Here is a 24,242-nt window from a genome sequence, read left to right as displayed (position 1 = left end):
TTAACAGCCATAACTTCTGGCTTTAGTCTATAGATTCTGTCCTCTCACAACTGCTGCTGTTTGTCTGCAGGACACTTAAGGAAGACTTGGTCCGCTCAGTCCACCTCTTTCCAACTTCGAGCAAGCTCCCCCTCTTTCTGAGTTAAGCTTTTATGCATTCCTCTTCCTGCCAAACTTGATCGGACTGTACCACCCAGCGGTGACGATCTCCTTGCTTGCGTTTACCAGTTCGTATTGAGAGCTGCGGAAAACCAAACTGCTCCCCCCTGGCGGAAAACAGGTGGTTTCTGCTCCCCCCACATAGGACGGTGTTCAGCGCGCGTGTGCCCTTTTGAATTTCTTCCCCCAGGGCCTGAAGGTAAGTATACGGTTTCTTTATCGTCCTCTTTTATGTTTTCTTTAGGTTTCTTTGTGTACCGAGTTAGATGTTTGAGTTTTGTCATTTCACGTGTTTTAAAAGTGAAAGTTTATGCCGCCCGCTCCGATATGTACACTCTCTTCATGGAGACATTTAAACGAATAATCGCGTCCTTATACATCGTCATCTCAAAGTCCGTTGTCAGTTCTCTTTTCCTGTGAGGAGGTGTAGCCTCGCAGAACTTGTCTGGTGATGGTGACTCGGTCGTAGTCATCATCACAATCCCAAACCACATACTACAGCACTAAATGGTATGTAAAAAGAAAAATAGAAGACTGCCATTACAAATGCGTTCATTAGTGTAGTATGTAAAGCATAGAAGTGTGCAGTTCTGGACATGGCCTTGGTTACTTTAGCTTAAATTTCACAGAGCATGAGGGGGATGGCGCGTTGAAAAGTTGAGCAGAGCTGAAATTTATGCAAATGAATCAAGCCAATGAGATGCATCTTCCCAATCAGGAGGCAGCTGGTGTTTGTGTGCTTCGTGTCTGCAGCTCAAAATATGAAACACTGGTTCCGTTTTTCAAACATTCCATTGCAACAAGGAATACCAGTGGCAACAGCTAATATATTTAAACCCAACTGTTTACGTCCAACATTTTAAATCTGAGCGGTAAAACAATTGGTTCGATGATAATAAATTGGAATGACTGATGTTGACTAAGTGGTAATTATCAACGATTATTAAAAAAAATAGAAGCATTGCTTACATAAATATCGATTTAGTAGGACTACATTTCAGTTGGATTTTGCAGGAAACCCCCTCATAAAACCCATATGTGGTCAACTGAAGGAGGAGGATGCGTTTACATCAGTCAACACGGCGGAGCAGTGTAAATGCAGCATTAGTTACAAAATACATGGTTTCAGATTTGCTTATTTGAATTTTCTGTTCCACATGGTGTTACATTCTGGTGCCTATGCAGTTGCCTGCTAACTGCTACACAATTTAAGGTGGAACAAAAAATTTGTATGAGCTGATGAACTTCAGCTTCACTGTGGTGCTCGTAGTCATAGCCGGTTGAAAGAAATGTCCTCCGTGATCTGATATCTTACACTGAATCAAAGTCTGACCTGTGCTAGAAAATAAAACATTAAAAACGAAATTTTAAAAATGGAAAAGCCTGCTGTCCGTTGCTTATGTTGCTTTGGTTACAGTCACCATGCAGCCTGCACACAAAGCCCTGATCAGGCAAAGAAGTGGAGTTTTTATATATATTTTTTTTTTGAATCTCACTTTGGTTAATGATAATTAATTCACATATCTTCCGGATTATTGAGAACCGGGTAGAGAAGATGAAGGTAGAGTGCAGTGTTCTGTTTCTTAATAATAATAATAATAACATTTATTACCAATAATTTTTTTTTATTATTATTATTAATAATAATAATATAATATTGAGCCAAATATATGAATACATTCTAAGCAGTTATGTTATTGTTGTAACTTAGCCCTAAAACATACTTAGATGAATGTTATGAACCACTTTTTCAATTCTCCATGAAATTCACTGGGTCTAACCTGGCCATTTCATTCTGAGTTTTGGCTCTGGCCCTGGTATAAAAGGCTGCACTAAATAATGCAGTAGAGTACAGCAAGTACTATAGCAGTGGGGCAGATACTGCTTTTTGTCTAAAGGACGTTTAACACAATGTGAGTGTACTCCTCGTCTGTATTCAATGTTTTTACCAAACCTTGGTGATAATGTACAGGATGATAAATATTTATCTTTGAGCTGAAATTTTTTTAAATTGCAAATGTAAGCAAAACTGTCATACTGTACAGCCCCAAATCTTTTTTTGATTGGTTACCTAATGAGGAGTGGAGCTTTATCGCTGAAGTTGAACCTTTTTCAACTGGATCCGCGGGGATCTATGGCAGAAAAACCCACAGTTCATGGCGGAACGACATTAGCCAGCGGAATCCACATCCTGCTGTAGGATATTGTTTTATTTTGGGCAAAATACGCTCCGCCAGCTGAACAAAGCCTTAAATGCACTTTTTGTTCAGTTTATGCGGATTATTAACAGCATACAACAACATTGAGTACACACCTGTTCAATATCATTAAAACATTTGGTAAATTTCAATCAATTCAGTTCAGTTCAACTTGTAATGCAACTGAAGATGCAAAAAGTTTTTTAAAGAACAAAATGATTGAAGCAAATTAATGTAAAAAAGTAAACTGTTCGTTAAACTGAAATGAGTTCATACATTACAAGGAGCTGCAACAAAAGGCAGTACACCCAACACTAGTGGGATTTCTAGGCCGGTCATATACATAATCATTACATAATCGCTAATCGCAGTTTTTTGATCGCAGTTATTTTAGCTGACTGAGATAATTAACAGTAGTTAGATTTCACAATCATATTATGCCATTACATGCAAAATTTAAATTGAGTGTGTTGGGATGTGGCAATTAAATGTAAATAAGAGAAGGCACTAAAAATGTTCATTAAGGCCAATTAGGACAAAAAAAGTTGGTGCTGTAACATATTAAGAGGGCAGCACGAATTATGTTTGATAGCTATGTAGTTAATACTAACGGTTTTTAGCATGTATGCTAGCAGAATGATGTATTGGTTTTTGAAAAATTTATGCCCATTTTGGATCTAATGCCAACTACACATTCCAGAAAAAATGGGACAGGGGCAACAAAATTTTGGTAAAGTTGTGTAATGCTAAAAAAACACCTGGTGGTTAATTGGCAACAGGTCAGTAACATGTTTGGGTATGAAAAGAGCATCTCAGAGAGTCTGAGTCTTTCAGAAGTAAAGATAAGGAGTAGTTCATCATTCTGTGAAAGACTGCGTGAGCAAATAGTGCAACAGTTCAAGAATAACATTTCTCAATGTAAAATAGCAAAGAATTTTTGTTTTTCGTCATATACGGTACATAATATCATTAAAAGATTCAGAGAATCTGAAGGAATCTCTGTATGCAAGAGACAAGGCTGAAAGCCAGTATTTGCTGGCCATGATCTTTGGGCCCTTAGGCCAGTATTTGCTGGCCATGGTCTTTCACAGAGTGGTGAACCCCTCCTCATCTTTACTTCTGAAAGACTCTCTACGACTGCTTTAAAAATAGACATCATTCTCTAGTGGAAATCACTGCATGGGCTCAGGAACACTTCTGAAAACACGTCTGTAAAAACAGTTTGCGTCTGCATCCACAAATGCAAGTTAAAACTCTAAAACGCAAAGAAGAAACCATGTATAAACAGGATCCAGGAATGCTGCAGCATTCTCTTGGCCTGAGCTCATTTAAAATGGACAGGGGAGGGAAAGTGTCCTGTGGTCCGATGAATCAACATTTGAAATTCTTTCTGGAAATCATGGATGCTGTGTCTTCTGGGATAAAGACCACTCGGCTTGTTATCAGCGTACAGTTCAAAAGCCAAAAAGTATTACAGCAGCATGGCTCCATATTAAAAGAGCCCGAGTGCTCTTTGTCCTGTCACCACTGAAAACATTTTGTGCATTATGAAATGAAAAAAATGACTAAGGAGATCCCGAACTGTTGAGCAGCTGAAATCCTGTATCAAACAATTACAAGAAAGCATTTCACTTTCAAAACTATAGCAATTGGTCTCCTCAGTTCCCAAATGCTTACAGAATGTTGTTAAAAGAAGAGGTGATGAAACAGTTTCAAATTCAAAAAGAACCTCTAGTCTTCAAGTTAATTTTTTTGGAGTCTGCTACAGACCAAACTGTCCCCAAACCTATTCACACAGACAAAGATCAGCTGTTGTGCAACTTACACTATTTAAGTGAAATAAAAATATCAAGGGCAACTGCAGTGGCAAACTGAAATGGCATGTATGTCATGATGAATATTATTTGAAAAATGTACTGATGTGCTCTCTCTCTCTCTCTTTCTCTCTTTCTCTCTTCACGACCAGGAAAGCAAATACGAACTAAACTGTCCCAGGCTTTCAACCATTGGCTTAATGTACCTGAGGATAAACTTCAGGTAAGCATTGTTCTGCAGAAAAATACGAACTTACATGAATGGCGCGCCAATAGATCATTATTCCTGATTCACTAGATGCCCAAAAGTGTTCACCCTTTCAAATAGTGAATTCAGATACATGAAGACAGTTCAGATGGTTCATATTTTTGCTCTGTCTCTGTGCCACGTGACTTGGGTTGGAGATAAAATGTGGACCGTCTGTGGGGCCCTGAGGACTGGTTTGAGAACCACTGCCTTAAAGTGCACTCAAATTGCTACCGCATGAGTTCAAGTTCATTTCAGTGTGTGAAATGCAGCCTTGATTGTGTATGAATTTGTGTAATTGGCCAAAGTAATTTATTTCTCCTGATCAGTTCCTTGATTGCCTTGTTACGGTGTTTGGGTTACCTCAATGCGTATTAGACATTTTCTAGGAAATAAATATGTCTATTGACTTCTGAAGGCATTGGCGCTTATTCATCATTAAAGTCATTAAAGAAACAACAAACAAATATTGGTTTAGTACTTTTATGAACCCAGGTAATTTTGTGGAGAAACAAACGTTTATCAAGCCATAGCTTCTCATCAGTGGCACACAGCTGCAGCTCTGCAAACTGGAGTCAATGCAGACTGCAGTTTGGCACAGCTTGCAAGACTCTCAAAACTCCAGGCAACATTATTGGAGTTTTAATTCCAGGTGCAGTCCAAATGAGTTTCGTATTCTGGATTGCTTGCTAGGCTCACAAGTAGGCGCTCAGTCGCATTGATTGCTAAAAATAAACAATAGAGTGCTGGCTAGCTAGCTGTCCAGAGCTGTTGGGAAATTATTCATTACCAGTATTAATCAGTTTTGAGCAACAAATTAAATATTAAAATTTTCAAGATAATATTGTATACAATATTTAAAAATGTGAATGTTCAATAGTTGCAGCCCTATTAAAAAAATTAATTGTTTATTGATGTTGGGGGGGAAAGAAAATTATTAAACTTTATTTAAGGGGAGAATGATGTAAGTGTGTCATGTGAATGTTGTCCTAAAGCACTGGCTGCTTGAACTGTTATTGCAATATATGAGAAGGCTTTTACTTTATCTTTTTCTTTTCATGGAACCTATAATTGCAGCATTGGGTTATACCAATGTTCTTGTAAGAAGTACGTTAACCTCTTATTCACCAGGGTATATTTTGATTTTTCCATCTGAATTTACATGACCAAATCGTAAGGTAAATTATTCAGTGACTGCATGAAATAAATGTAAATTTTTATTTTATTTATTTAAATTAACAGAAAATGTGTTTTATGATCATACACATATTGCTATATGCTTACAATTTACTGCTGAAAGCCAAAAATCTTAGACGTTCTTTGTATTTTTTATAAAAATAATTTTCACAGAGCATATCACTGAAGAGACACCATCTGTTTATAGTTTATAGCCCAGAATTGTGGAAAAATGGATCAACTTTCAGTAGAAAAAAAAGTTCAGCTTCTTTCATTATAGGGGTTTAAAATTACATTACCCATCTATTTGACGGGAAAGAAGACAGTTACAGCTTTCATATAACACCCACCTTTTGAATGTAGCTTATGAAATATGAAAGTTATGAAGAATATGAGGAAGTGCGTTTTGGAACCACCGGTGGCCCCATTGAGTTGAAAAGGTTAACTTTAGTACAAGGATTGCTGTGGGTGTAATTTTAAGTATTATCATTGTTATTGTCTTTTTTATTTTTATAACTGGTATTATTGATGATATTAATTATAATTTAGATTATTTAACAAGCATTTTTCAGGTTATTTAAATATTACACTCAAATTTACTTACAGTTCTACTGGATGGAAGTTTGTCCAGATACACCAAAGATGGAACTGATGAACAATAAAACTGTCAGTGAAATTAGCATACACTCATTTTACAGACAGTTTTGGTACCTGGTGCACTTGCATTTAAGTTGTATTTCCACACAGAGTACCTTTTTGGATTTCCTCTCAGTGGAATCAAGCACTATGACAAGCATTTAAAGCATCTTATGTGTAATGGAAAATAGTACAGTAGAGCAAAAGTGCAGTGCTTGAGGTCCACAGATAAAGCAGGCAAATTTATAGGTAAACGCAAACCCTTTTGGCCCTTATATGTCTATGTTTATCTCATTTTCATCATCTTTTTGTTTCCCCATCCCTTCTGTCTATTCTTACATCTCAGAGAGAAAAATCAATGCAAATACACTTTGGCGCTCAGCCATCACTTCTTGAGCCATTTGCAGACATCTGCCCTCCAAAATGGAGTTGGATGGTTTATGGAGAAGGCTAGTGTTACTAGAGAGAGGGTGGCAGAACACAGCTGGAGGGGCCAAAGAGCTTTAATACATGCATGATGTAATGATTTACCATTTAGTGTCTCACTTTGGACAGTCAGACTGTGTGCGAATGACTTTGGATTTTGGTTTCATTCATTTTGTTGGCCTCTCAAAATCCAAGATAGCAGTATCATATTTTGGGCTGATATCATAAAAAATATACCGGATCAGGTATTGGAGGGGAAAAAAATGAATGAATCTGATTAAGTCCTGTAACAAATCTATCCTTTGGCGAAATCTTGTGCAAAGAATCTAAGAATGATCTTTCACTCAGAGTTCAAATTTGATAAACAGATTTCAGCAGTGTCGGGAATATTCAGGAATATTCGTACACTTAAAAAAAATATATTTTTGTGATTTAGAAAAAGTGATACTTGGAGTTGATGTTTTTCTCTAATTATGGTCTGGTTGGGCAGTATGACAGTAACAGTGTATACCACAGTATTTAAAATTGATGCCAGTATTTCAAAACCGTGACATTAAATATCTGTTACATACCTAAACAGACATGCACATATTTCACCCATTTGTATTTAGAGGGGCTCACTAATTAGTGTTGTCTCACTTATGGAAAGAGAGGAAAAAATGGTAGCCAGGAATACCCTCAGAAAAACTAAGAGCCCGACTGATATAGGATTTTTAAGTCAGTTTCTGATTTCGATATATGAGGATACATAAATCCAATGTACTGATACATCTGCCAATTTTTTTTTTCAGAAATACACAACATAAGCAAAGATTTAACAAATTTACCGTTTGTTATGTATGGTTATTTAAGAATCCTCACAAAGATAACATGACATAATTGCAGCAGTAGAGAAAAGAAAACAAACAAAGCTGGAATCAGCTTCTTTGAATTTTACTGTTCCAGCTTAATTGGTGTCTCAGGCTTCAGAGTGTAGAACTGCTGCACCATTTAAGGTGGAACAGGAAAATTTGAACAAGAAGGTGGTGAATGGGAAGCCAACTTCAGCATCATAAAAAGCAAACTTTATTGAGCCTAACCAAAGCTCAGTTAATTTGGGGGCAATATAACAATTTTGGATATCATGACTATCATAGCAAAGTTAACCAGCTCCTCTCTAGCAGCACTGTTTAACATTTATTAGTTGCTCTCTCTGACATTTATTGAATGATGGCTTGAAAATCGTGCACTGTGTGAGACTTATTTGGTAACTGTGTAAAGAGAGCTACTTTTTTTTTTTTTATTTTGAAATAACGCTAGACAAGATGGCAAAAAGTGACTTAAGTGACTTCCATCACCAGCAGCTCAGCATGTTGTGTAATCATGCCATGTACCCCAGTGAAATGTCGGGAGGGTATTAAGGTATGGAGAAATATCCGGTATCTATGTGTACACATTACAATACATTACATGCAATAGATACATATTGCCCAGCCCTAATCTATACTTGTTTCACCAGCTTTGAATTGAGGTCAGTAATGAGAGCACAGCGAATAGCAATGACATCTTATTATAGATATGAAGACACTTTGTGTATAAATTCCTGTTAGGGTACTAGGAGGATTTGCTAATGTTAACTACGCTCAAGTGATCAAAAAAACACATTAAACATTAGGTAATGTTAGCCTCTGGCCGCGTCCCAAACTGCATACTGCAACACTTAATAGTATATAAAAAATAAGGCACCACCATTAGAAGTGCTTTCAGTAGTGCAATATGTAAAGTTCCAAAGTGTGTCTTTTGGGATGCTGCCACACTGTCTAACTTTAACATTAGTCTTGTCTCAGTTATGTGACGCTAGAACTTTCTCAGTGTTAATGTTAATGTAAATTGTTTTATTATATCATTTCAGCAAAATGCCAGCAAAAAATGATAATTAAAACCTTCACAGGACACAACGTTACGGAGGTTAAACCTAGTAACCTTAAGTAGCCTTAAGCACTATTCGGATGGGATTAATTTTTTATGGGAAGGTGGGTTAATGCCAGTTTAACTCATCTGTAATGTTTAGAACATTTAATTTTGACGTTATTTTGTTTACCCTGATCATTTATGGTTTTGTCTTAAGTGAATGTACTGCATCATTAGCCTCGCCATTAGCTTGAAATTTCACAGCAAATAGTCAACTTCACTGCATAAAACTTTTTGTTTGTAATTTTTACATGTTGAGTTGTGAGTCAGGACAGTAATGTTAAATATCGTGTGTTGCTGCTTTGGTTAGCCAGAATCTAAAATGTTCTATGGTGAACAGAACTGTTCACTTATTTGGTGACCATGTCAGTGAACTAAAGTTTTGATTATTTTTGATTTTGAAGTAACATGACAAGATGGCATTAAAGCGACATAAAAGCTTTTGTCAATTAGGACGCTTTTACACCCTTGTATACTATATTCAGCAATTATATTTGGAGAAGTTTTGATGGTATGAAACAAGTGGATACTACCCACCCCTACATCACTGTAGGATTATTGTACTTTGTTGTATTAGTGTAAGCCTATCATCCTCGTAACAGCTGCAGCTGGTGCAAATTGCTGCTACTCAAGTACTCAGTGCTGTGAAAAAGAGGGAGCATATCTCCAATCTTAGCTGCATTACACCAAGATAAATTTTATATTGGACTTGTACATACTCTGCTCCTAGATCCATTAGGTCTTCTCAGCAGCTTCTGACTTTTCCTCGTGCTAGGCTAAAGTTAAAGGAAGACTAAGCTTTTGCAGTTGCTGCTCCAAGGCTATTGAACAGTCTACTTAAGGAGATCATTCTTCTGTAGCAAATTTTAAAACAAGACCCAAAACATACTTTCATGTATTACCATTTGAAAACTGATGACCTGATCAGTCAAATGAAGTATAGTTGTATGTTTGGTGTATTGTGACTGCCTTTTTGTGCTTTTGATTACCTTATTATTGTGTGTCCTTTTTTTCATTGTTGTACAGCACTTTGGATCAACAGTTGTGTAAAATGCACTTTATAAATGATTGTTGCTTACTAATCTAATATGACGTACTCAAACTGTGTGAGGCGATGTTACCTGTATCTTTCTGTGGAGTAGTAGCACAGTAGTTTGCGCATTTTGGCCTGCTTTTAGATGCTCATCTTAAGTGGAGGTGCTTCAATTAAAAATGCCTCTTAAAGACTTAGTAGTTTTTAAAGAAAAATATATCATAGGTATTGGGTGATACTAAAGGTTGCATTGTTGTTAACAGAAGAGAAAAAGTTGCATCTCTTATTTTTATTTTGGCTGATTTGGCTACATTTGGGAGTACGGATGAAGATCTTTGGCAATAAAAGTTACGATAGAGTTTGTAGTTTGCTTCATCCTTTCGGAGTCGGGTGGAAGCTTTGACATCGCTTGATCGATGGTCTCCTGGTTGGCAGCAACTACAACTGGGCGGAAACATGTAATATGCTCCACAGAAGCTAAAGTGCTTCCATACGCTAGCTCAGGGGTGTGGCTAGCTCAGAACCTGTGGCTCTTTCACTGGCCTGGAAATGGCTCCACATCAGAGTTAGATTTCTGGGTAAAAATAAAAATCTTCATTTGCAGTAAAATAAAGCTCTGCTGATCGTTCAAACACAGTTTCAACAATAAATGATCTTAAACGCTGGAATTATTGTAGGCTTTAACTGCTAGTTCACCTAGCTAGTAGCTAACGAAAAGGCAAAGAGAAAGATTTAAGACGAACATCCATAATTTGGAGACGAATAGACTTATTTGCATTTATAATCACTCCAGCTGGTTTCCTGATACATTTAATCTGCAATGAGAAACGTGTCAGTTTCTCATTCGAATTGTCCCGTTCCACCTCAAATGGTGCAGCAGTAACATTCTGGCGTCTCAGGCACCATTTAAGGTGGAAAGGGAAAATTTGAACAAGAAGCTGGTGAATGAGAAGCGACTTCAGCCTTGTAAAAAGTAGAACATTTGAGAGACATTTTACAAGAAACTGTTCTACTTTTGTGGAAAAGTTTCCAGCTGGTGATGCAAGAAAAGCGGCTACAGCTGAGCTAAAGCTTAAAGTAGAGCAAAGTAAGTCTGCGTTTTTGTTTGTATTACATTTTTAGCCTACTAAGACACATGTACAGCCAAGATGGTAAAATGGACTCAAAATGTTGTGGCTCCCAAGGTGATTTTTGCTGAAAAGACAAAATAACTCTTATTAACGTTTGGGTTGCCAACACCTGCACTAGCTTTTAATGTGTGCTGCCACAGACTGTCCGGGCGCTGCACTTCCGCACTTTGCAAAGTTCCACCTTTTCGTTCCGTGAACATTGCGTTATCAATAAAATTTAGAAAATCTATTTTTGACATTTTGTGAATCGATTCAGAATCATCCACGTCCACATCACGATACATCTGAGAATCAATTTTTCCCCTCACCCCTATATTTGCGTCTGTATATATGTAAATTACAGCAAAAAGCCACGAGAGGCCATGGGTTACTGCGATTTTATCACGGGGAAAGGTGTTCTTTGGCATGACGCGAAGCGGAGTACAGTATCTTTGCTAGGCAACCATCGACCACTGAATGAGGAGAAGAACGATTGGTCACCAATCACTGTATATTGAAAACATTTCATTACTTTTTCAAAAACTCTTTTCTGTATAACAGTAAACTTATGTAACATAAGTGTTTAATACAAAAACATTCAGTTATTAAGTACTTTTTGGTCACAAAATTACCACTATGAATCTTCTTCTGCCAGTCTGACGACGCCACTTTTGCTCACGCTGGGGCTGAATCTTAAACGGCTCCCTGCTCCCTACGTAGTGCTTTACGTAGGAATTTAAATACTGATTCCTGCACCCCAACAATGCAAAATATCACAAAATTGGTCATTTGGGGTGTATCCACATTCATACTCGACAAGCAGTGCACTATTTGCAGCATAAGCTAGGATTTCTAAACATAATGTTACATAGCACACTATTTAGCAAGGGAGTATGGAGTCATTTGGGATTCAGCCTGGGTTTGATGCTGCTTGACTGAAACACGGACAATGAGGTGTGTACGCCATTCAGGTGACATTCTTTAGACTTTTATATTGCCATTTTTCAGTGAATCATATTGTGAGTACTTTGATTCAAGTCTGTGATATTAATGTTGGAGTTGTTTAGCATGTTTGTTATCCTTTAGCTTGTTGGCTAGCTGACCTGCCGAGTTCTGCTTAAGAAAATACGTTTTCAGCCCCTCTGTTTCAACAAAAACGAGTTCTTACTTCTTCATTACACTCGGTGCTCCGTGCGATCAGCATTAGAGTCAAAGATTAATCCATTAACAGTAGAAGGGTTTTTCACAGTAATGCAGAGTTCAGTTGCCGTGAGGCAGTCATAGCCGTGGTATATCGTGGATGTTATAACTGCTCAGCCAATATATATATGTAGTTTATATAGTAAAAACTAACAATACATTCTTATTCTGGAAAAAAAATTGTTGATATGAGCTAGTTAGAAGAACAAAGTTTGGTTGCATATTTGGAACAAAGTGCTCCTAGTGCGCATCCTTGGATCACCAGCAGCCTTGATTATGAATTATAATGAACTGTTGAGTAGCCAAGCCAGGTACAGGATGATCGCCATAAATAATACTGTGCAGCCATTAAGAGAGGTTTGGAAATGCTTGAACACATTGAAAAAAGCAAAACCACAATTAATTGTGTTACTGTTATTTGTATTTATAGTGTTTTTTCACTGAATGGATTCCTGCCCAGATAAACAGCTTTTTAACTTTTCTCAGGTGCCTGAGACTTTTGCACAGTACTGTGTGTATATATGTAAGTTGCTTAATAAGAACCATATTTAACAACTGAAGCAAACGTAAAATATTTTGTTATGCAAAATAAAAAACAGATCTGAACAATATACAGATAAGCCTGTGGGGGATGCATGGGGCATGCATGTAGCATGCAGCTTCTCTGGTTTGGCAAAAATGATGCTAAATGTTTCACTCCTGAATTTCTCAAATAATTTGTCTCATACATGCATCCTGTGTGTGTATGCTTACATCTACGAGCGTCAGACTTTGCTAGAGTTCAGTAAGTATTACAGTCATTTATGTTAAAAGTAGCAATTGCTGAGCTGCAGATTTCTTGTCTTGATGGAGGCACCAGGCCTTTCATGGTTACTGTGTTCTTCATTGCTGATAACGATACTGTATTCTGTATTTCAATGGCAGTTTTGTCGTTGATACAAATACTGTATCAGTATTGGAGCAGCCCTAGTCATGACCTCCATCCATGGTTCAATTATTTATTTGTTAAATTTATTATGATATCTCAGTAATATACACATCTTAAAAATAAAGGTGCTATAAAAGGTTCTTTGAAGTGATGACATAGAAAAATAGAAGAACCAGAGAAAAACCCTTCAGTGCATAGTCCTTTAAAGAACAGTTTTTGTAAATGAGATGAGTGAGAGTGAAGAACCTTTTTAAAGTTTGAAAAATCTCCAGATAGTGTAAAGGTTCTATATCAGAACATATTTAAAACTTTCAATAATTCAGTAACATTATTTTCATTGTATGAATGCTGAATTGTGTGTGTGTGTGTGTGTGTGTGTGCGTGTGAGTGTGATAGAGAAAGAGACTGTGCCTGTAAACTTATGTTCACCTACCAAGTAGCAAATACCGAAGTGTCCTCCCTACACCTTGGATCTAATCTCATGGGTCTAATTTCAGGTTTGCTTTAACGTGTTAAATTGTCAGTGTGCTTAGGGTTTGACTTAAATCAGCTCTAAAAACCCACTCCAGACATGTTCATTTACATCTGTATTTGGCATGTGAAATAAAGCCAGGCGTTCATCATAACAGCTTCCATTTTGCAATACTAGATATAAACAGGAATCATGATAACCGCAATATTGCAATACTGCACTATTGGCAACCGGCAAAACTGCAATGTTCACGTTTTTTTTTTTCATGAGGCGATGCCCTGTTTGTTTTACACTGCAGTGCATGTGTAATGCATGTTTGAAAAATCATAATGAAAACAAGAATTAAGAGTGTATTTTTTTTCCCCGCCAACCGTCTGTTTGCTTCCAGTGCAGCTGTCAGTCTTTGTTTTTTTTTTTTTTTTTTTGTAAGATGGAAACAATGGCAGCTGCTCTGGTCACCAAATCAAATGTAACTTTTCCAATTTGGGAGCATTTTGGCTCTCAACCAAATGAAAAGGGAGAGCCAGCCAATTTAGACGAGGCTATATGCAAAGTTTATGCCAGAAAAGTCGCTGTGAAATAGGGAAATGCATCGAATTTGAGGTCTCACCTTGCTACCTATCATCCAGCTGTCGAAGTGCAACTGCCTTCATCAGCACCAAGTTGTGGAGCAGCCTCAAAAGGGACAGCTCAGGCCGTTTCCAGCCGATAGCTAGGAGTGGCTGAATCCTGTTGCCAAATACAGCCGTGAAAGTATGCCTTACAGTCCCTGTTACACAGTATCTGGTTGAGGAGATGGTTCCATTTAGCACGGCTGAGAAGTCTGCATTCAAGTCAATGCTTCAAAAATTTGACAAGCAGTACGAGTTACACGGCAAGACCTACTTCTCAGAGACTGCTGTCCCAAAAATTTACAACACTGTAAAGGCACTGGTCAAAGCGTCAGAGCTTGAGAATGGCGACTACTTCTCTGCCACAACTGATATGTGGTCAAGTGTCAGTATGACTCCGTACTCCTTGAGTCTTATGGTGCATTTTCTGACAACGGACTGGGCTCTTTAATCACATTGTCACAAAACAGTGTTTATACCCCAGGACCACATATTTGACAATATTTCGGGAGCTCTCCGCCATGCATTTGATGAGTGGTCCCTGGACACAAAGAAGGTGGCTTGTATCACAACGGACAACGGGACAAACATCGTAGCAGCAGTGACCAAGCTGAACTGGCCGTGGCTGAACTGTTTTGGTCACCTTTTACATTTGGCAGTGACAAACACAATGGCAAGTAACTAAAGTTACAATATTAGTTGTTGTTTTTTTTATAGGCTATATACTAAATAGATGGATAATTTAATGGCCAATATTCTGTGCAGCATTGCGCTACAAGATGGGGCACCAAAGAGAAAATGGTAGACAGAGTGTTGGAGCAAATCCCGGCTGTCATCCATCTCGATTTGCTCCAACACTCTGTCTACCATTTTCTGTTTGGTGACTGGCGACACCAGCATCAAATTCCGAGCTGGCAGGACGTCGCTGTCCTTGAGTCTGTGAATGTGGCCTTAAAACCTGCGGCTGAGTTTACAGATCTGCTGTCTGGCGAGAGCTATGTTACCGTGTCATCAATCAAACCTGTCCTGAAACTCCTTACTGGAGATGTTCTGAAACTATCAGAGGAGGACACCACCTCGACATCGAACACCAAGCATAAGATGTGTGCACTGTTCTCGAGGTAAAGTAGGAACCGGCTGCCTTACAAGAACTTTTGGCAAAGGCTTGCCTGCTGGACCCTAGATATAGAGGAAATTATATCGATGACACGGGGGAAGGACGGAGGGAGTGGTGCCAGTGTGTCAGCGGTTGAAGAGGAACAGTCCTCTGCACAAGCAGTGATGCACAGACAACCACCTCCGCATTCATACCTAGGAGAGCTTGAGCAGATGCCGAGCTTACACGCTATCTACAGAAGTACCGTATATAGCGTGTATATGTTTTTAGTGCCGTTGGGAACATTGTTACCCCACTCACGTCCTCTCTGAAACCACATACAGTGAACATGCTGGTTTTCCTAGCGCACAACAAGGACATTAAAACACAGGACTAAATCTTATATACTTTATTCTTCATGGTAAAGAAAAGATTTCGTTTTCATTTATTTATTTATTTTTTTTTTACCATATCTCGTTTAGATTTGCACTTAAAAGATTTAGCCTAGCCTTTCACAGTGTATATCTAGTGGGGTGGCACGGTGGCACAGTGGGTCACCTCACAGCAAGAAGGGCCAGGGTTCGGTTCCCACAGAAAGAGCCAGGGTCCTTTCTGTGTGGAGTTTGCATGTGTCTGCGTGGGTTTCCTCTGGGTGCTCCAGTTTCCTCCCACAGTTCAAAGACATGCAGTCAAGCCAGTAGGACACGCCAAATTGCCCCTAGGTGTGAATGTGTGAATGGATGTATACACTATATTGCCAAAAGTATTCACTGACCCATCCAAATCATTGAATTCAGGTGTTCCAATCACTTCCATGGCCACAGGTGTATAAAACCAAGCACCTAGGCATGCAGACTGCTTCTACAAACATTTGTGAAAGAATGGGTTGCTCAGTGAATTCCAGTGTGGTACTGTGATAGGATGCCAACTGTGCAGCAAGTCTAGTCGAGAAATTTCCTCGCTACTAAATATTCCACAGAATTAAGAATGGGATGTCACTCAAGTTCATATGCGTGTGAAGGCAGACGAGGGAATACTATTGGCGATATAGTGTATGTCTGCCCTGTGATGGACAGGCAACCTGTCCAGGGAGTATCCTGCCTTCTGCCCAGTGACTGCTAGGATAGGCTCCAGCACCCCTCGCTACCCAGAAGGATAAGCGGTTTTAGAAAGTGTGTGTGTGTGTGTGTGTGTGTGGTGTGTGTGTGTGTGTGTGTGTGTGTATCTAGCATAGGCTATAGGCTAGGCTTAATGCTTTTTTTCACAAGGCAGAAAAGGCTTACATTCTTATTGCACCTTGTTGCCCTTGTATGTTCTGCATTTAACAATAAACAAGTATTTAATTTGTCTTAAAACTGTGATCTTTGTCATTTAAAAACCCACAACATATCTAATAATAGCCCAACAATAAAGCTTATTTATATAACACCAATATCAGCATAAATTAAGTAATTTGCAAAAAGCAGTCAAACCTCAGCCAGCAGATAATCGCAGCCTGGATCAGCTTGCAAATAACAGAGAGGTTCTGTTTTTAGGCAAGTTGGCAGCCAGAAGTATGCTTCAGTATGACGATGATGATTTTCTCTCTTTTGATGGCAGGTTATAGTAGATGCCTGGGTGCAGTCAGACTTGATCCTGGGTTGTGGGCAGCTTGATTAAATAATTTGCAGTACCTCACTCCTACACTACACACAACATCCTTGTTTTATTTTTGCAAAAATATGAAGTAGTGTGTCAGTAGTACCCCTGATTATGATAGACCCACGATATTTAGAGACCCTTAACTGAATTCAGTTAAAATATGATACAGTACCAGGTTGCCTACTCAGCCTTTATGGCTAAGTGATTATGTGATTTACATACTTTCACCAAGCACTTTATTAGGAACACCATACGAAAACATAGTAGGGCCGCTCTTTGCTCTCAAAACAGCCTTAATTCTTTGTGGCATAGATTCCACAAGATATTGCAAACATTTCTTTGAGATTCTGGTCCATGTTGACATGATTGCATCATGCAATTGCTGCAGATTTTTCAGGTGCACATCCATGCTGTAAATCTCCCATTGTACAACCCCATTTCCAAAAGAGTTGGGATGCTGTGCAAAATGTAAAAATCAATTAATCTCTGTATGTAATTGACAGTTGTTACAAAGACAACATCTCAAATGTTGAAACCAAGAAATTTTATTGTTTTTTAAATAAATAATGTTCATTTTGAATTTGATGCCAGCAATTGTTACCAGAGTGTTTACTACGGTGTTGCATCACCTCTTCTTTAAACAATACTCTATAAGCATTTGGGAACTGAGGAGACCGATTGCTGCAGTTTTAAGAGTGGAATGTTTTCACTTTCTTGCTTGATATAGGATTTGTGCTGCTCAGCTGTTCAGGGTCTCCTTTGTCATATTTTTATTTCATAATGCGCCAAACCCAGACTACTTTGCTATGCAGCCATGCTGTTATAATACGTGCAGAATGTGGTTTGGCATTGTCTTACTGAAATAAGCAAGGCCTTCCATGAAAAAGACATCATCTGGATGGTGGCATATGTTGCTTCAAAACCTGTATATATCGTTCATTAATCTGCATGCCACCCATGCCATGTGCACTAGTGCAGCCCCATTTCATCACAGATGCTGGTTTTTGAAATGTGTGCTTGATGACAAGCCACATGGTCCCTCTCCTCTTTAGGAGGATGTGGTGTTTCCAAAATGATTTTCAGATTTTGATTCAGTGGTCCACAGGACATTTTTCCACTTTGCCTTAATTTGGGGTGTCCAATCTTTAAGGCAGAGGTGTCTAATCTTATCCACAAAAGGCCGGTGTGGCTGCAAGTTTTCTTTCCAAACGAGCTGGAGAATACCTGATTCCATTCCTTTGTGGATAAGATAAGACACCTCTGCCTTAATCCATCCTAAATGAGCTCGGTCCCAAAGAAAGCAACAGTGTTTCTGGATCCTGTTTAAATATGGCTTCTTCTTTGCATGGTTGAGTTTTAACTTGCTGTGTTCACAGAAGTGTGTTTTTTAGAAGTGTTCCTGAGCCCTTGCAGTAATCAGAATGTGATACAGATATTCTGTATCAGTGATACAGAATTTTGTCTGTTTTTAATGCAGTGACGCTTGAGGGCCACAAGATTACGGCCATCTAGTATTATTTTTGTGGCTTGTCCTTGCATACAGACATTTTTCCGGATTCTCTGAATCTTTTAAGGCTGTTATGTACCATAGACAGTGAAACCCCCAAGTTCTTTGCTATTTTACATTGAGAAACGTACTCCTTAATTGTTTGTCCATGCTTTATTTCACAGTGGTGAAACCCTCCCTGTCTTTACTTCTGAAAGACTCCCCTTCTATGCTCTTTTTGTACCCAATCATGTTACTGACCTATTGCCAATTAAGTGAATTAGTTGCCAATTAAAATAATTAGATCTGGCACTGTGAATTATCAGGTCAGAGGTAGTTTTAGAACATGGGTAAATTGTGGCAAAAAAAAGAGATGCTTTTCAGCAAGTCAAATAGGCTGTGGCATTCAAGCGAAGATGACTGGTATAAACGGGCTGCGGTGTGTCAAGAAATCATTCTCACACTATACTGTTCTCCTTGTGTGTAAAACAGCAGCAAGAATTGTGTACATATATACACAAATAAGAATAATTATACAGCATATACAGCGTGAGTAATGCTATTAGAGCTGTAGCATGCTCAGTAATATACAACAGTACAGGGTGACTAGAGAAGGCTACTGAATACAGTGCTCCACTGATTATTAAACTTACAAACTATCAGCTTAACATTTACTCTATTAAGCATTTTAAAGCTATGCAAACTGCATTGACACAAATCTTGTATATAAATGGCTTTAAGCTCTCTTGACATGATTTAACACACGTGGGAACAAAGAGTAGAGGCTAGGCTAACAATACGAAGCTAAAGAAACAAGGCTACATAGCACTTTTCAACACAAATAACACAAAGTGCTAAAGTGAACTTGAACCACAAATACTTAAATATTAATCTTGGGTCAGTATGATATTTTAAACACTTTCAAACAAACACAGGTATAGCAGATTAACTTTAGACAGCAAAGCGTGGCTGCTGGAGTATTAGATTATTTCCTGCTTTGCCCTTGCAAGGGATAGACAAAGGCTGGAGGTGCTATGTAACATAAACTAGGTACAGAGCACGCACCATTATACCACCTCCATTATCCTGTACCGTTGACACAAGGCAGGTTGGGTCCATAGATTCAAGTCAAGTCAAGTCAAGTCAGCTTTATTGTCAATACTACAATATGTACAGGACATACAGAGTATTGAAATTGCATTACTCTCAGACCCCATGGTGTAGCAATAACATTAAATAGAAAGTAAACAGGAAAAGTGTGAATTTAAATAGACACTAAATAAACACTAAACACAAATCGTAAAAATAAGCACAAATTAAAATATATATATATATATATATATATATATATATATATATATATATATATATATATATATATATAAAATAAAATTTGAATAATAAATATATATGTATATATATAAATATAGATCTTGAAAATTAACACGAAGTGACATGAGGCACAACAGATTAAGAGCTGTGAGCTGTAGAGACGTGAGCTGTATATCTCTTGGAGGGAGGGGAGGGAGGTGCCAACGATCTTCTCAGCTGCTGTCACGATGCGCTGGAGTGTCTTGCGGCAGGACACGGTGCAGGCACCATACCACAAGGTGATGCAGCTGGTCAGGATACTCCCGATGGTACCTCTGTAGAAGGTGCACAAGATGGGGGCTGGGGCTCTGGCTCTTCTCAGTTTGCGGAGGAAGTAGAGTCGCTGATGAGCCCTTCTGGCCAGTGATGCTGTGTTGTTGGCCCAGGAGAGGTCCTCTGTGATGTGCACACCCAAGAACTTAGTGCTGTTCACCCTCTCCACAGCAGCACCGTTGATTGTCAGAGGAGCATGCTGGGTGCACGTTCTCCTGAAGTCCACAACGATCTCCTTCGTCTTCTCAATGTTCAGATGGAGATTGTTGTGTCTACACCACAAGTCCAGGCGGCTCACCTCGCTCCTGTAGTTTGTCTCATCGTTGTTGCTGATGAGACCCACCACAGTCGTGTCGTCCGCGAACTTGATGAAGAGGTTGGAGCTGTGTGATGGTGTGCAGTCGTGGGACATCAGAGTGAATAGGAGGGGGCTCAGTACACATCCTTGGGGGGCCCCCGTGTTCAGTGTGATGGTGCGGGATGTGTTGTTGCCGGCCCGTACTGCCTGTGGTCTCCCAGTCAGGAAGTCTAACAGCCAGTTGCACAGTGAAGTGTTCAGCCCCAGCCTGTCCAGTTTGAGAATGAGCTGCTGGGGATGATGGTGTTAAATGCGGAGCTGAGATCTATGAATAGCATTCTGACATAAGAGTCTTTTTTGTCCAAATGTGTGAGGGCCGAATGGAGGGCAGTGGAGATGGCATCATCAACAGAACGATTAGGCCGATATGCAAACTGGAAGGGGTCCAGGGAGGGGGGAAGGACAGACTTGATGTGTTGCATGACCAGCCGTTCGAAGCACTTCATGAGGATGGGAGTGAGTGCAACTGGACGGTAGTCACTGAAACAGGAGGGTGACGCTTTCTTCGGGACAGGGATGATGGTGGTGGCTTTCAGGCATGTCGGGACAACAGCCTGACTCAGCGAGATGTTAAAGATATCTGTAAAGACATCTGTGAGCTCCCCAGCACAGTCCCTCAGCACACGACCGGGTATGTTGTCAGGACCAGGAGCTTTCCGAACGTTCATGCTATTGGTGCCAAATTCTGACCCTACCATCTGTGTGCCTTAGCAGAAATTGAGATTCATCGGACCAGGCTACATTTTTCTAGTCTCCAGCTGTCTAGTGATCTAGTGATCCTGTGCTCGCTGCGGCCTTAGCTTTCTGTTCTTGGGTGACTGGAGTGGAATCTTACGTGGTCTTCTGTTGTTATAGCCCATTCACTTAAAGGTTCGACATATTGTGCATTCTGAGATGCTTATCAGCTCATACCAATTGTGTACGGAGTGGTCGAAAGATCTGCCACGCGTTCACTTAAAGATTCTTTGTGGGTCATGTATAAAGACATGTCATCGCAAGTGGACACATTGCTCTTTCACCACATTTCTAACAAAAGATCAGCCATGTTTCATATCTTTTCCGCTGTCTTTAAAGTCTTTTCCACTGACCATGCTGTTGGCCCTGCCTTGATGGGATCATTGATAGGTGAATATCTATGAAAATGAAGTCTGATCAAAATGCATTTTCAAATGCATTTTGCCACTGAATGAGCGCAGTAGGCAACAATATGTAATTGGGAAGAGGAGGTGGGCTGTTTTCCTTTGTACATTTTAATTTTGCCCTCTTTCCAGCGTGGTGTTCTCTTTGATAAAGCCATTTCAGATGCATTATTGGCTAAATAGGTTTAGCTGATTCATATAGGATATAAAATGTCACCTGTATAAATCTATGGAAGCATATCAGTAGCAAAATTAAAATTTTATTTTTATGTCTGAATTTGAATTCCCCACTCATATATGCAATTTTGGTCTCAAAATGAAATTCAAATTCAGTTTTACCATTTTAATTTGCCATCTGGTGTACCAGTATTGACATTTCATTTACACAAAGATTTAGATGCTCCACGAGTGGCTTTATTTAAATTAAAATGCATTTCCATAACTATATATTCATACCTTATTATACAATAATGTGGTCAAAGTGATAATTAAAATGTAATTTACCTTATATGCTTTTTCATTCTCTGAAACAAGTGACTGACCACACTCTTGGCTTCATTTTGAATCTGAAAACTATAGCCAAACAAATGAACTTGCTAGGGACTATCTTTATTTGTAAAAAGGTTTTCATTGTTTCTCATCAGATAAACGTTTTATTGTTTTGATGTTTTTCTTTTAGTCTTTTCAAATATAGTGTGACATTCGATGTCATAGCTGGAGGGGTATTTTACTGTGCAGCCTTTAGCTTCATATCAGGTTAATCTTTGGGTAATGATTGTCTTGAACATGTATTAGTTGTTGTAATCTGTTAATTACGTAGTCCTGTTATTTATTTTTAGGAATTGTTATGCTGATGTAAATGGATTTGGATAAGATTGCCTGCTACATAATGTAAAATATTTAGCCTATTAAAAAAAAAACTCAGTTACTCTAATAGATAGTAACAGCTCTGATATATATTAACATTTAACCAGGAAAAAAAAAAAAACAAGGAGGACTTGACTTCAGGTGTTCGCAGTCTGTAGCTTTCAATTTTTTCTGTCCCCAGCCTCTTAAATCTGCCCACTGATCTGCTGAAATGTTAAATGGATTACTGAGAAACTAGAGTGTTAAAGACTGTGTGTGTGTTTGAATATTTTGAAGAAAAAACTGATGCGATTATGTGCCAGCTTCCTGCCGGGGATTTTGTGAGCCACATTGAGAGATAGTTAAGACAGTTAGATAAGCCGCTGGAAAAGCCCAGCTCCATTGGTTCGCTTTTCACACTAAACTAGTTTGTTTGTTGCCTTCTGTAGTGAGCAGCGTCATTACGGTCGGTCTCTCATTCCTTTTCTGTCGAGCTCTTTCCATTTGATGTGTCTGGCTGTAAACTTCTCGTGACCCCGTCAGACTGAGTGTGCCTGCACGCTGCCACTGTTCAGCTGCTGCCTCAGCAGTGAGCATGCAGTATCCCCATAGCGCCCACAGCATCTACCAAACCACCTGTGGCCTTTTGGTTTTCATTCCGATTTCCCTCTGTTAATGTTGTTTCTCCTTCTTCCTTGCCAATTCACATATACAGTGCTCAAATGAAGTCTTGGGACACCTCAAAAGCCGATGTCCAGCACGCATTCTGAAAAAATATTGTCTCTTGGTAATAAAATGTCTGTGAGAAAGATTGCACATACATTGAAATTCCAAAATCAGGTAGTGGAAAGTGACAGGAAATGTTCAACACCTACCATGCTCTAGAGATCCAAAAGAGCAAATCCAACTAGAACACTTTAATCTGTCTTCCAGATAAAGGAATGTGCCACAAAATACTAACCTCCGCGCCCAGTTCCAAAAAACAGTATGTGAAATGCAAATAAAAACAGAACACAGTGATTAGTAAATTCTGTTTGACCTGTATTCAGTTGAACAAAAACATATATTTTATGTTTCACCTTATGAACTGCATTGTTTTTGGCAAATATACACTCATTGCAAACTTAATGTCCGCAAAAGCAGATTCTTTTTGCCATTCTACTGTTATATAAGTCTTTAGCTGCACAACAATATGGGACCTATATTGTCGTATTCTGAGCTTATTAGTGCGCCCCACATTTTCAACAGGAAACAGGTCTGGACAGTTTAGCACCCTCACTCTCTGATTATGCAGCCGTGCTGTGGTAATACAGGTAGAATATGGCTTGTTGTTGTAATACTGAAATAACTATAGGTGTCTCTAAAAAAAAGACATTGTCTACAACACAGTGCATGGTGCTCCAAAATGTGTTCACCGTTAATGGTGCCTTGACAAATTTGTAAGTTTCCCACTAGTACCTGCCGATACCATGACAGACGCTGACTTTGAACTTTACACTGGTAACAATCTGAATGGTCCATTTCTTCTTTGACCTGAAGAATACATCGTCCAGACTCATTAGACCACAACACACGTTGCCACTGTGCATCAGTCCAATTCAGATGAGCCAGAGAAGTTGGCAGCCAGTCTGGACACTGTAGAGATTTTCCACTGTGCAAAGTACAGTCTTAACTTGCATTTGTGGCTGCAGTGACGAACATGTTTATTGACAACTGTTTGTCATAGTATTCCTGAGTCTACATGATATCACATACTAGCATCTAGAGAGTTGTCAAACACCTGTCCACATCCCAAGTCACAAATCTAGTAATTATTTGTTTGTATGCTGTTTGAAATATGTAAGTGGCATGGCTGCAAATGGTCTACTTGAGAGATATAAAAGAACTAAATGAAATCTAGCTTGGAGAGTTGTAATTAAGGTGATATGGAAAGATCTTTGTGACTTTTATGTCCTGCAGAATGATGCCCAGTTCCAGTCAGGAAGGCCACACAATACACACACGCATGCATTCTCCGTGCTCTTACACAATCAAACTTATCTGATTCAACTCCTGATAAATTGGCTAATTATT

The 24,242-nt window shown here is 39.0% G+C and overlaps 1 protein-coding gene across 4 annotated transcripts in view; it reads left to right on the top strand.

Moving 5' to 3' along the window:
• ggps1 (geranylgeranyl diphosphate synthase 1) overlaps positions 1-24,242 on the top strand; it is a 68,385-nt gene that overhangs the window by 31,600 nt on the left and 12,543 nt on the right. For 3 of the 4 annotated variants that reach the window (XM_036574743.1, XM_036574745.1, XM_036574742.1), the window contains exon 3: positions 4,324-4,394. The exons of the other annotated variant lie outside the window; for it this stretch is intronic. In XM_036574743.1, the coding sequence (XP_036430636.1) occupies positions 4,324-4,394 (71 nt within the window). The remainder of the gene's footprint in view (positions 1-4,323; positions 4,395-24,242) is intronic. 4 annotated transcript variants of the gene reach the window in all.

The sequence above is a fragment of the Colossoma macropomum genome, unplaced genomic scaffold (genome assembly GCF_904425465.1).
Source record: "Colossoma macropomum unplaced genomic scaffold, Colossoma_macropomum, whole genome shotgun sequence".
Taxonomy (NCBI): Eukaryota; Metazoa; Chordata; class Actinopteri; order Characiformes; family Serrasalmidae; genus Colossoma; species Colossoma macropomum.
This window is presented reverse-complemented; position numbering and strand designations above follow the sequence as displayed.